Source organism: Bos indicus x Bos taurus, chromosome 24, assembly GCF_003369695.1.
Source record: "Bos indicus x Bos taurus breed Angus x Brahman F1 hybrid chromosome 24, Bos_hybrid_MaternalHap_v2.0, whole genome shotgun sequence".
Lineage (NCBI taxonomy): Eukaryota > Metazoa > Chordata > Mammalia > Artiodactyla > Bovidae > Bos > Bos indicus x Bos taurus.
The window spans coordinates 26,154,418-26,167,008 of NC_040099.1; the positions used below are offsets into that span (position 1 = coordinate 26,154,418).

A 12,591-nucleotide genomic window follows, 5' to 3' on the forward strand; every position below is an offset into this window, starting at 1 on the left:
AGACTACACCTAAATGCTTAGATGGGGAGATAACGCCTGATGTATGTGATTCCACATGCCTGTGTATCCCTGATTTGCCAAGGGTGGTTGAGGAGGCATCGCTTCTTTGCATGGAGTTCGTGCACAATCTATGTTTGTGCCCAGGGGCAAGACGGGTTAATAAGGCTAGGAAGGAGGGGAGGACGTGGGAGTGGGTAATAACTGGGGAGGACTTCAGAGCATTGACCTGGGGGGAAGGGCGGAGGGCCGAGGATGGAGGGTGTTCCCTGTTGCTTCTGCCGATGTGTCAAGTGGCAGGAGAAATTTTGAAAGCCGTGAGGAGGAGCCAGTGGCTGCGTTTGGGGGTGTTTTGTACCCCACCCTCCCCAGTTGTAGGAAAACCTCTTTCCATTCCGAGGTAACTGAATTGAAGGACGAAGACTGACCCGGGAATAGGAGGAAAGCAGTTGTCCCATTGCTCCCTCTCCTGTCATTTCTCCCGTTTGCCTGCTGACTTTTCTCCAAACAAAGTTCATCCGCGCCAAAGTGGCAACAGGTTACCCTGCCCAGGTGCCGGCTGTGGGGAATCTGCCGAAGCTGCCCTGTGTATTCCAAGCTGCCCTGTTATCCAGTCACCATCCCTGAGCATCAGGACCACTTCTGATGGCTGTGGCCTCTGCCGCCCCAGGGAGCATCTTCTGGAAGCAGCTCCTATTCTCTCTCCTGGTGAGTAACAAGCAAAGGATTAGGGAGTCTATGCATGTTACTCGGTGCTGCCTTCCTTCAGGTTGGGCTTGAAAGAGAGGAGGGCGGGAGTGGAAGGCAGAGAAGGGAGACTGGAAGAACAGGAGCAGAGCTGAGTAAAATTCAAGGAAGCACAGAGACTTGTGACCCAGGACGGCTGGTGTTTGGTTTGCTTTTCAAGTTTCCACTGCCAAGCTGTTCATTTTTCAAGGGAATCCCCTTTTCAATCTTGCTGGGGTGTTTTTCTAAGGAGCAATAGGATGAATTCACTCCTCAGGCATTTGGCCTGGAAAGTTCTGAGGTTTGCTTTTGCTACTAGTCACTAAATAAGCTGTACTTGTTTCACCTGCTTAGTTCCCCTGAGCTTCGAGAAGAGGAAAAGGAGTCTGGATGAAGATGTGAAATATCCAGGATTCGCTTCATTTTAGCCAGAAAGGGCTGAGAGAAGGGCAGAGCTCTTAGTTCAAGGAAGGCGTTTAACTGGGGAAAAAATAATAATAAAGAAAAATGTGACATTCATTGATAAAATACAGGAACTTGACTTCCACTTATGTTTTTTGTAACTGTGTATTTAGGTACTAATTTTTTTCTTTGGCGGGGGTTAGGAAGAGGGGAGTTGTCCCATATCTACATCTGGCATTTCTGAGCACTGAATTTCTTTCTTGTTTTATTTTTCATAAAATATTTTAGCTTCAAATTATATTTTCAGTATTTAAAGATTTTATTGTATCAGGGTAAATATTTTCTCTGTATAAACAGTACACTAGGGGACTTCCCTGGTGGTCCAGTGGCTGAGGCTGATGCTCCCAATGCAGGGCCCAGGTTCAGTTCCTATATCAGGGAACTAGATTCCCGCAGCTAAGTTTCTCATGCCTCAGCTAAGATCCCGTGACTAAAACCCAGCACGGCCAAATAAATGGATCAAAAAAAAAAAAAAAACACTAAGTGGGGTTAATGGTCATATGCTCATCCTATAATTGTCTGGGGGTATGTGTAGGGGGAGAACAGAGATCTTTAGTTAGTATTATTAGTTAGGTAAAATGAAGGGAAAGCTTTCTAAGATATTCACCCAGATTTCTTTTACTTTGGGTCTCTGCTTTGCCCAGTACCCTTTGGTTAGCCCACTGCCCATCCATTCCTTATGCCATGATGCCTAAAAATGAGTCTGACCCCAGCTTCCTCCAAATAACTAAGCTGCTTGTTTAGTTTGAAGACTGGGATATAGTATGTCTTAGAGATCTGCATTGGCTCTGTCTGTGAGGCAGAACCAATGAAGTGGGGACCCTAGGGCAGGAAGGAAAACTGATGGAGGTATGAGAGGATATGTAGATGTATCCTCTGAGAATAATGTGTGACTATATAGTATAGATGTGTAGGTCTATGAATCTATGCGTGTAGATACTCATATCTATTTCTAATTATAAAATGCTCTTCCATGTTATATACTTAGACCATTATTAATATAATTTTTTATATACAGAAAGTTCTTTAGGTATATTTTTGTACATTCCCTGACATTAGAAATGAAAACATTAAGAAGTCAAGTACGTAGTAAAAAGACCCATTTTTTAAAAAGAGGTTATTTAATTTAAAGCCAGAATACAAATACAACTTTTTAAATTCCAGTTTTTGGTGTTATCTAACAGAGTTATTGTAAAATTACAGACTATTTAAATGGGCCTACATGATATAGCCAATAGACTTGAGTTGAGTTAGAAAAGAAATGTACATCCATAGTATAGCTGATGGTTTTCTTTCCTTCTCTCAAATAATGGGTCCCCTAACTCTAGAAGGGCTTCCCTTGTGGCTCAACTGGCAAAGACTCTGCCTGCAATTCGGGAGATGTGGGTTTGATCCCTGGGTTGGGAATATCCCCTGGAGAAGGGAAAGGCCACGCTCCAGTATTCTGGCCTGGAGAAGTCCATGTGGTTGCAAAGAGTTGGATGCAACTGAGTGACTTTTCCTGAGAAATCAGAATGACATTTACAAAGGACCCTAGAGATGATAAACTCTACATATAAAGTCAATAGTTTGTAACTCATTTTCTTGAAATGATGCAATACAATTCAGGTTCTAAGAACTCTGTTCATTTTAATTTTTTCATTGCTACTAAATGACTGTTGGGTTCCTAAAGCCATTTTCTTTGCTGTTTCCTTTTAAAATGAATATGAAAAATATTGAAAGATTAGAAGATTAATTTGTTATTGAAATTCACAGTATTTTTATCAGTAAGACAAAACTGTAATGTGAAAGCTTCTGATCAAATGTAACTCCTGATTTTTTTCTTTCTTTTGAGGTTTTAATATTATTTTGCGATGCTTGTCAGAAAATTTCTCTTCAAGTTCCTTCTCATCTTCGGGCTGAAGCACTTGTAGGCAAAGGTGAGAAAGGATGTAAAGAATTTCATAGTTTTAACTGCTACACTTAGCTTTCGGCTGTTCAAGCCATACGGTAGTCACTTTGGCATTAAAATTCGACTTGAAAGATAAACAACTTGTTTTTTGGTTGTGGTTAGAAACAATTAAAGCACCAAGTTAGTTGTGTACTTTTCTTGCTAGGAAAATTAGCAAACATCAGAAGGCTAAATTATCTTAGTTTAGTACAAACAAAGCACCAAAATGAGAAACGTGTTTTAATTTCCTATGACTGATCTGCTGCCAAAATCACCAAACCAGCATTCTTTCATTGATTAGATAGAAAACAGACATGACAAAATTGAAATGCCCCCAAAGAAAATTTATGCTGGAGATTGATGACAAAGACCAGGTGCCCAGCAAGAATTTGTGTGATCTATTTTACAGAAAAGCTTCCGAAAGTCAAATAAAATGTTAAGTAGTTTTACTGTTGGAGAAGGCAATGGCACCCCACTCCAGTACTCTTGCCTGGAAAATCCCATGGATGGAGGAGCCTGGTGCGCTGCAGTCCATGGGGTTGCTAGGAGTCGGACACGACTGAGCGACTTCACTTTCACTTTTCACTTTCGTGCATTGGGGAAAGAAATGGCAATCCACTCCAGTGTTCTTGCCTGGAAAATCCCAGGGTTGGGGGAGCCTAGTGGGCTGCAGTCTCTGGGGTCGAACAGAGTCGGACATGACTGAAGCGACTTAGCAGCAGCAGCAACAGTCTTACTATCACAGCCAGGCTTCCCTGGTGGCTCAGCGGTAAAGAATCTGCCTGCCAATGCAGGAGACGAAAGAGAATGTGGGTTCAGTCCCTGGATTGGGATGATCTCCTGGAGAAGGAATTGACAACCCACTCTAGTATTCTTGCCTGGGAAATCCCATGGACAGAGGAGCCTAGTGGGCTACAATCATGGGGTTATAAAGAGTCAGACACAACTGAGTGCCTGAGGATGCATACACACACTGTCACAGCTATATCTGAGGCATGACTTGGTTGTTCTAAGTCCAGGAGTAACATCCCTTTCATCAATATTTTTCACTAGCCTTAAGTTTACAACTAGAAAAACACATCTCATATACAGAAGTGGTATTTTTTCCAAGACAGACAATGCTTTGCCCAGTGTTTGGAGGTTTTAAATTAATCCCCTTTTCTTTCAAAAGTACTGAAAGGATATACAGCCTACACTCTAAAGACACAAAGTAAATATGATAAATATTGGGTTAGCCACAGAGTTCATTGGGGTTTCTTCTGTAACAGCCTATGGAAAAATCTGAATGAACTTTTTAGCCAATCCAATATATTAAATATGAATCTGCAAAGGAAATATTTTGATACAACCACTAAGCATAATTAAGCATGGAGTTTATTAAGCTTCCAAAAGATTTTATAGAAGTAGTACTTGCAATATTACTGAGAAATATTATTCAAGTATAGGACAGTTTTCTAATTTTTTGCAAGAGAGTTTTATTAATAACCATCATAGATGATTACAAAGAAGTTCAAAATCTGACATTATGCAGTTAGTTTAACTACATGTAATAGAGAAGGATGCATTTGTGCATAATAATGAGTTAAAGTGGAAACAATAAATCCAGTGACATTAAAAATATTTTATATCTATTCATAAATTAATTGCTAATGAAATCAGTGGAGACAGCAACTCCATCAATTTAATTATTTAATTTTTATGGCCTATAAGTTTTAGAAGAGTAAGTACTCCACACCCTAGCGTAACCTCCCTCTTTTTGCTTCTCCCACATTAACTAGAGGTTGTCATTCCTGTAAAACTTGTTCTATCCTTGTTTCACTTTACAAATTACTGTGATATTTCTTCCCTGCAGTGAATCTGAAGGAGTGTCTCCAGTCGGCCAGCCTAATCCTGTCAAGTGATCCTGACTTCAGGATTCTAGAAGATGGCTCCATTTACACAACACATGACCTTGTTTTGTCTTCTGGAAAGAGTTTTTCGATTTTGCTCTCAGACAGTCAGGGACAGGGGCAGAAGGAGATAGAAATCATACTGGAAGCAGGAGGAAAGAAGGTATATTAGACAAGACTTAAATGGCAACCCACTCTAGTGTTCTTGCCTGGAGAATCCCAGGGACTGGGGAGCCTGGTGGGCTGCTGTCTATGGGGTCGCACAGAGTCGGACACGACTGAAGCGACTTGGCAGCAGCAGCAGCAAGCGCAATAATCTGCTCACCAGAGCCCTTCATCTATTTCCATCCTTGTTAAAATTCTTGTTCTTGAATACTCACTTTTTTTCTATTCCATTTATAACAAACATATGTAAAAACTAGACTGCTTTAATGAGTCATAGAGTGATTTACAAGTGGTGTGAAAATGAACAGCTCTGTAGCCAGGGAACGAAGGCAGAATATCAAAGGTTTCAGGTGATGTTCTGAGGTGTGGCAACAAGAGTGACCTACCTGCAGAACAAGGCAGGGCAGGTCTAAGACTCACTGAAGATTGATCCTGGCTGGAGGCGTGACACTCCACCCTGAATGGCTTTCCCTCAAGTGACTGTGGGTTTGAGTCTCTAAAAGAAAAGATGAGAAGGTCTCCAGTTTATTCCTATCTTAACAGAACATTTTACAAGGTCCTTCCCTTCAGAGAATGCTGTATGGCCAGTCCACGGGATTGGTTTGAATGTTCTGACTCTAAGCTAGTCTTCTTGCAGGGAGTGGTGGTGCTTAGGAAGTGAGAAGGGAGAAGGTTCCTGGAATTCATATAAATCTCACTTTAAACAAATTATGCACAACAATTTGGTCTTACAAGATAATTTATTAATAAGTGATTTGATTTATAAGGAAATTTTTCAGCTCAATTCCTTTTGACTGTAAGAATCTTCATCAAATTTAGAATATGCTTACGTATTACATATCCTTTACATTTGTTTAACATTTAGACTTAATGTTCTATAATAACATAACATTAACATAAGCCTTAATGTAACGTAAGGCTTATACAATATTATTTTATATCCAAATTGTAAAGAGTCTCCATATGAAATAAAATATGCTGGAACACACACTGTGTGTCTTTATATAGGTATACAAATGTATACATTTTCAAGTTAGCTAGTATTTTAGCAAATTCTGGTTGTACCACTCTTTGTGGAATAAAATCAAGTCTTTATTTTTTGGATTATTTCTTTTTAGCGGGTCAGTATTTCTTCAGATAGTATCTTTCATCAAAACCCTATAAAGTTCTGGTTGGTTAGGTGATAAGTGATTAAAACAGGAAATAGGTGAAACTGGTTTTGTGTGTGTATGTGTGTGTGTGTTACTAACAAAAAAAGAGAAATTGGGCATTATCCATAAAATTGTTATGTGCAACTGTTACCTATTTTCTTCATGTTACTGTTTATGTGAAAAATCACTGGATCTAGAATGATAAACAATGCTGTATTTTTTTCACCTCTCATCCAATGCAGGTTCCTAAGAGACATATGAAAGACGCAGTCCTCAGGCGAAGCAAGAGGCGATGGGCGCCTATTCCGTGTTCGCTGATGGAGAACTCACTAGGTCCATTTCCACAGCATGTGCAGCAGGTATATGTCATCTTATTTGATGTTATATGTTAGCTTTGTTTCTTTGTTTTTAGAACTTTCCATTTGAGTTGAATCAGGGTTTTAACCTGTTGGTACTAATAAGGACCACCTATTTATGAGAACTAGGGTCCTATAGAAGACAGTTTGAATTTTATCACTTCCCTCCAAAAGTCATATTTTAGCATTAGAAACAAGTTGTATATTTTGAGTTTCTGATTCTTTTAGGTCTGCATCCAGATTCTCTCAAATATCTTGCCAGAATTTAGCGTTCACATACAGAGGACATGCCTACAGGTTTTGCATAATTCAATTCTCCCTTTCATTAGCACTTACCCTCACAAAAAAAGGCCAATATATCTGTTTTCAAAAAGTAGTATTACTGCCACTTAACTTAGGCCAATTTTCAGTTCAGTTCAGTTCAGTTCAATTCAGTTGCTCAGTTTTGTCCAACTCTTTGCGACCCCATGGACTGCAGCACGCCGGGTTTCCCCATCCATCACCAACTCCCGGAGCTTGCTCAAACTCATGTCCATCAAGTCGGTGATGACATCCAACCATTTCATCCTCTGTTGTCCCCTTCTCCTCCTGCCTTTAATCTTTCCTGGCATCAGGGTCTTTTCCAATGAGTCAGTTCTTTGCATCCAGGTGGTCAAAGTATTGGAGCTTCAGCTTCAGCATCAGTCCTTCCAATGAAGATTCAGGACTGATTTCCTTTAGAATTGACTGGTTTGATCTCCTTGCATTCCAAGGAATTCTCAAGAGTCTTATCCAACATCACAGTTCAAAGGCAACAATTCTTCAGCACTCAGTTTTCTTTATAGTCCAATTCCCATATCCGTACATGACTACTGGAAAAACCATAGCTTTGACTAGATGGCAAAGTAGTGTCTCTGCTTTTTAATATGCTGTCTAGGTTGGTCATAGCTTTTCTTCCAAGGAGCAAGTGTCTTTTAATTTCATGGCTGTAGTCACCATCTGCAGTGATTTGGAGCCCAAGAAAATCAAGTCTGCCACTAATTCCATTGTCTCCCCATCTATTTGCCATGAAGTGATGGGACCGGATGCCATGATCTTCAGTTGAAATTGTACAATTCATGATGCATTAACTATGGGAGGAAAGTTGTGTTATTTCCAGTTTTTTAGTCACAAAATTTCCCTTCCAAATAATTCAAAACCACTGAAATCATGGCTGTATACAGGAATAAGAGTAAGTGAATAAGAATAGAAAAAGAATAATCAGTGCCATGATTTTTCCATACTTATGCAGATAACTTCAAAGAATTTAGTATTCAATAATAAGTGACAGAGTTTGTGGCTTCGCACAATGCAGGATATAACTGAGAATTTTAAAATATGGGAGACACTGGGAAAGAAAGAATAGATATGTGGGAAAGAGAGCAGGAAATAAAAAATAAGGGCTTCCCTGGTGGCTCAGTGGTAAAGAATCTGCCTGCCAGTGCAGGAGACCTGGGTTTGATCCCTGGGTTGGGAAGATCCCCTGGAGAAGGAAAAGACAACTCACTCCGGTATTCTTGCCTGAGAAATTCCAAGGACAGGGAAGCCTGTCTGGCTACAGTCTATGGGGTCACAAAAGAGTCAGACACGACTTAGTGACTAAATAAACTATCACAAGAGATTAGGCTGAAAGTATTTATCATGATATATTTGCTCTTTTCCTAAACTGTCAATTATTGTTACAGGTTCAGTCTGATGCTGCACAAAACTACACCATCTTTTACTCCATAAGCGGACCAGGGGTAGACAAAGAGCCCTTCAATCTGTTCTTCATAGAAAAAGATACAGGGGATATATTTTGTACAAGAAGCATAGACCGTGAGCAATATCAAGAGTTTCCGGTAAGATGATTGCATCATTAATTCAGATTTATGTTTTTTTATTACTGGTTTAGTATTTTCATGGGGCTTCCCTGGTGGCTCAGAGGTTAAAGCGTCTGTCTGCAGTGTGGGAGACCTGGTTCAATCCCTGGGTTGGGAAGATCCCCTGGAGAAGGAAATGGCAACCCACTCCAGTATTCTTGCCTGGAGAATCCCATGGATGGAGGAGCCTGGTAGGCTGCAGTCCATGGGGTCGCAAAGAGTTGGACACGACTGAGCGACTTCACTTTCTTTAGTATTTTGAAGCTATTTGTATATATCAGAAGAATCAATGATTTGTCTTAATATTTTAAATATTGTCCATTGGTACAATAGATGAAAAAGGATGATTATTACAAGGGAATAAAAGGGAGGGGGAAGGGAAAATATAAATTTTAAAGGACAGGTTTTGATGTGTATAATCCTGGGACAAGAGCAGTGAATTTTAATGAATTTAAAGTTCTCTATAATAACTTAGCTCTGATCACATGAAGATTTTTTAAAAATACTGGTGTTTGGGCCAGTTCCCAGAAATTCCAATTTAATTGTTTCAGGATGAAAGTAAAAGTGTTAGCTGCTCAGTCTTGTCCGACTCTTTACAACACCATGGACTGTAGCCCACCAGGCTCCTCTGTCTGTGGGATTTTTCAGGCAAGAATACTGGAGTGGGTTGCCATTCCCTCCCCCAGGGGACCTTCCCGACCCAGGGATAGAACTGAGTCTCCTGCAATGTAGGTTGATTCTTTACCGTCTGAGTCACCAGTTGGAAATTTGTAGTCGATGGTATAAAATTTAAATAATAGTCTTCTAACTCGGCTGAAAATATGACTAATTATAAAATACAATATTCTATTTATACTTAATAGAGCAATATTTAAATATATTATTATTGCTTTCAATATAGAATTATGGGAACTAGCCTACAAAGTCATTAGTTTCATTGAGCTTTTTGAAACTGTTGCTGTAGTAACTATGAAAATATTTATAGTTTCTTTATTATCTGAGCATACGTGAATTATCCTAGGGATCCAGGCTGTAGTTTAAAGTTAGCTGAATCTCCAGTTTAAATCATCTTTTTTGAGATGCTCAGCACATGAATAGTGAAAAATAAAACTAGAAATCACTACATCTGAAAAATCAGTGGAATGTCAAATAATGATATTTATTTTAAACATTGGGACGTATCATTTTAAACGTAAGAAGTAGATGATCATTTTAAATGTAAGAAGTAGATGATCATTTCCATTGAGGAGAAAAACTAGCAAAAAGTAATGTAAATTACAGCAGGATGGACTTAGGTTAGATGGGGAGATGTTTTACTGCCAATGTGATGAGGTACAGAAATTCGTCATAAGTGGTCCTGTAAGGCAGTTTTTACAGAGGGCAAACCCTTGGGGGTAGTTTGTTCTCCTAAAAAAGAAAGACGGATGGAATTATATGCAAAAAGCTGTTTATTGAAGAATTATTCAATGTAAGGCACTGTGCTTTAGTCACACAAGGTGCTTTAGTCACACAAATATTCTTACTCTCAGGCTTCAACTCTGAAAAAAATTGGAAACCAATAGGGACATAAAACAATTATAGAGCTTCCTCTAGCCAAGAGTCTCAAAATGACAGCAGTCGAAAGAGAGAAAAATTACATCAAATATGAAGGGAGAGGGAGGGTTTGATAGGAAGGCTGAAAGTGTGGTGGTGGAGGTGATGATGGTAATGGTGAAGTGGTGATAATACACTGCTGTATCCCTTAGTGCGGAATTTATTAAGATACAGGGATCAGACTGATGGAAACCGAAGTATAAGCTTTATTACTGAAAAAGCCCAGCTGGAGGTTGTTTGGGGAAAAGTGAAAAAGGGAACAGAGGGAACATGGACGGTTATTTCAAAAACTTCTCTTCTAGAGATTAGAAGTAGAAATGTCTTCCCCATCAGGTTAGCATGCGAAGATGAAATATGGCTTTTCAACACAGCAATGAGGATTTTCTGTTACTTTGGTAGATAATGGTGAGATCACAGAAGAGTCTTATTCAGGAATATCATGATTAAGATTGTGCTTTATGGAAATGCGTCTGACTCCTGAGAGCTACATAGTTTGGAGAAGGTCAGTTAGGAAAATTATAGGAAATTTGTTGGACATTGGTTGGAAAGTTGGTCGGCCAATACTTTGGCCACCTGATACAAAGAACTGACTCTTTGGAAAAGACCCTGGTGCTGGGAAAGATTGAAGGCAAGAGAAGAAGGGGATGACAGAGGATGAGATGATTGGATGGCATCACCAACTCAATAGACATGAGTTTGAGAAAGCTCCGGCAGTTGGTGATAGACAGGGAAGCCTGGCATACTGCAGTCCATGGGGTTGCAAAGAGTCGGCCATGACTGAGCAACTGAACTGAACTGGTTGGACATGTATGTACAATATAACAGGAAAGTTGATAGGATGCATTTGGGGTCAAATGAGGATGGTGGCTTTGGAAATAGAAAAGAGGAGATGAATAATAAAGAGACACAGAAATGCTGTAATCTCAAGAACCTAGTGCACAGAAATGCTTCACTCTCTAGAGTCTGGCAATTGACTAACATAAGGCTAAAGAGGGAGGGGTTAGATACCTGGGGTTTTAATCTTGGTTCATTGTAGAAAATGGTTACAGTAGGGGAATCAAGAAAGTTAGCTATGGTGAAGAACTGAATTCACACAGAGTTCACTCTGGGCAGCTTTAGTTGTTTCTGTCAGTGGAGAAAATCTGTTTAACTCAACAACCATTTACCAAAGACTGACTATGCATATACTACATAAGAAGAGTTCAAAAATAATCTGATGGTATTTAAAGAGAAAGGGCATTAAATTATTGCATTTGGGGTCAAGATATATCCTTTTGAGATAGAGTTTGGAATGCATATATGATTTTGCTAACATTTTTACTACACAAGAAATACATCTTAAGGATAGAAAAAATGAGAAAATACAGGTAAAGAGAGAAAAGAGCATAATTGAATCACCCAGAAATCATTGATATATATTGTTTATTTCTTAAGTCATTAAATCATGTCCAACTCTTTGCAACCCTATGGACTTAGCCCACCAGGCTCCTCTGTCCATGTGATTTCCCAGGCAAGAATCCTGGCATGGATTGCTATTTTCTTCTCCATATATGTGTATCAGTTCAGTTCAGTTGCTCAGTCGTGTCTGACTCTTTGCGACCCCATGGACTGCAGTATGCCAGGCTTCCCTGTCCATCACCACCTCCGGGAGCTTGCTCAGACTCACGTCCATCGAGTTGGTAATACTGTCCAACCATCTCATCCTTTGTTGTCCATATATAAGTCTACAAATAACTAGAATCATATTTTGTACAAACTTTAGGGAAAAAAAAAAAACTTGTCATTAGCATGACCTGAGGAAGTCTACATGCATTCTAACAAGGAGAACAGTGCACAGTTAATTCGGGGACCAGAGAAGCCTCATTGAGCTAGAGTGTGGTCTTTGATGGGAAAACAATGAGAAAGGATTGAAGCTGGAGGGCAGGCAGAGACTGTGCAGCTGTGTTGTTTCTCTGTTGCATACATTCTTAGACCTTTGGCAATGATTTTTTTTTAAGTATTATGACTTTCCCCAACTGCTAACTTCAATTTTGTGCCAAATTTGTTATTTAAGAATCAACTGATGGTGTTCATCTACCTTTCAGATCTATGCCTATGCGACCACTGCAGATGGTTATGCACCTGAGTATCCACTTCCCCTAGTATTCAAAGTTGAAGATGACAATGATAATGCCCCATATTTTGAAAACAAACTGACCGTCTTTACTGTGCCTGAGAATTGCCGAACTGGTAAGTTCATGTTTTAGGAAAATATGAGATATTTTGCTTCAGTTGAATTCTTTATTACTGTTTTAAGCAGGGTTAGGCAAAACATTTTTAAATGTTTGACTTTCAAGGTATTTTACATACGGACTTCCCTGGCAGTCCAGTGGCTTAAACTACATGCTCCCATTGCAGGAAGTCCAGGTTCCATCCCTGGTCAGGGAACTAGATCCCACATGC

At 39.6% G+C, this 12,591-nt stretch overlaps 1 protein-coding gene across 2 annotated transcripts in view; it reads left to right on the forward strand.

The window, feature by feature from the left end:
• Positions 1-322: 322 nt before the first annotated feature.
• The window catches only part of DSC1 (desmocollin 1), a 38,206-nt gene continuing 25,937 nt past the window's right edge, over positions 323-12,591 (forward strand). For both annotated transcript variants that reach the window (XM_027526157.1, XM_027526158.1), the window contains exons 1-6: positions 323-705; positions 3,020-3,104; positions 4,968-5,167; positions 6,563-6,679; positions 8,380-8,535; positions 12,234-12,378. In XM_027526157.1, the coding sequence (XP_027381958.1) occupies positions 643-705; positions 3,020-3,104; positions 4,968-5,167; positions 6,563-6,679; positions 8,380-8,535; positions 12,234-12,378 (766 nt within the window). In that variant the 5' untranslated portion in view covers positions 323-642. The remainder of the gene's footprint in view (positions 706-3,019; positions 3,105-4,967; positions 5,168-6,562; positions 6,680-8,379; positions 8,536-12,233; positions 12,379-12,591) is intronic.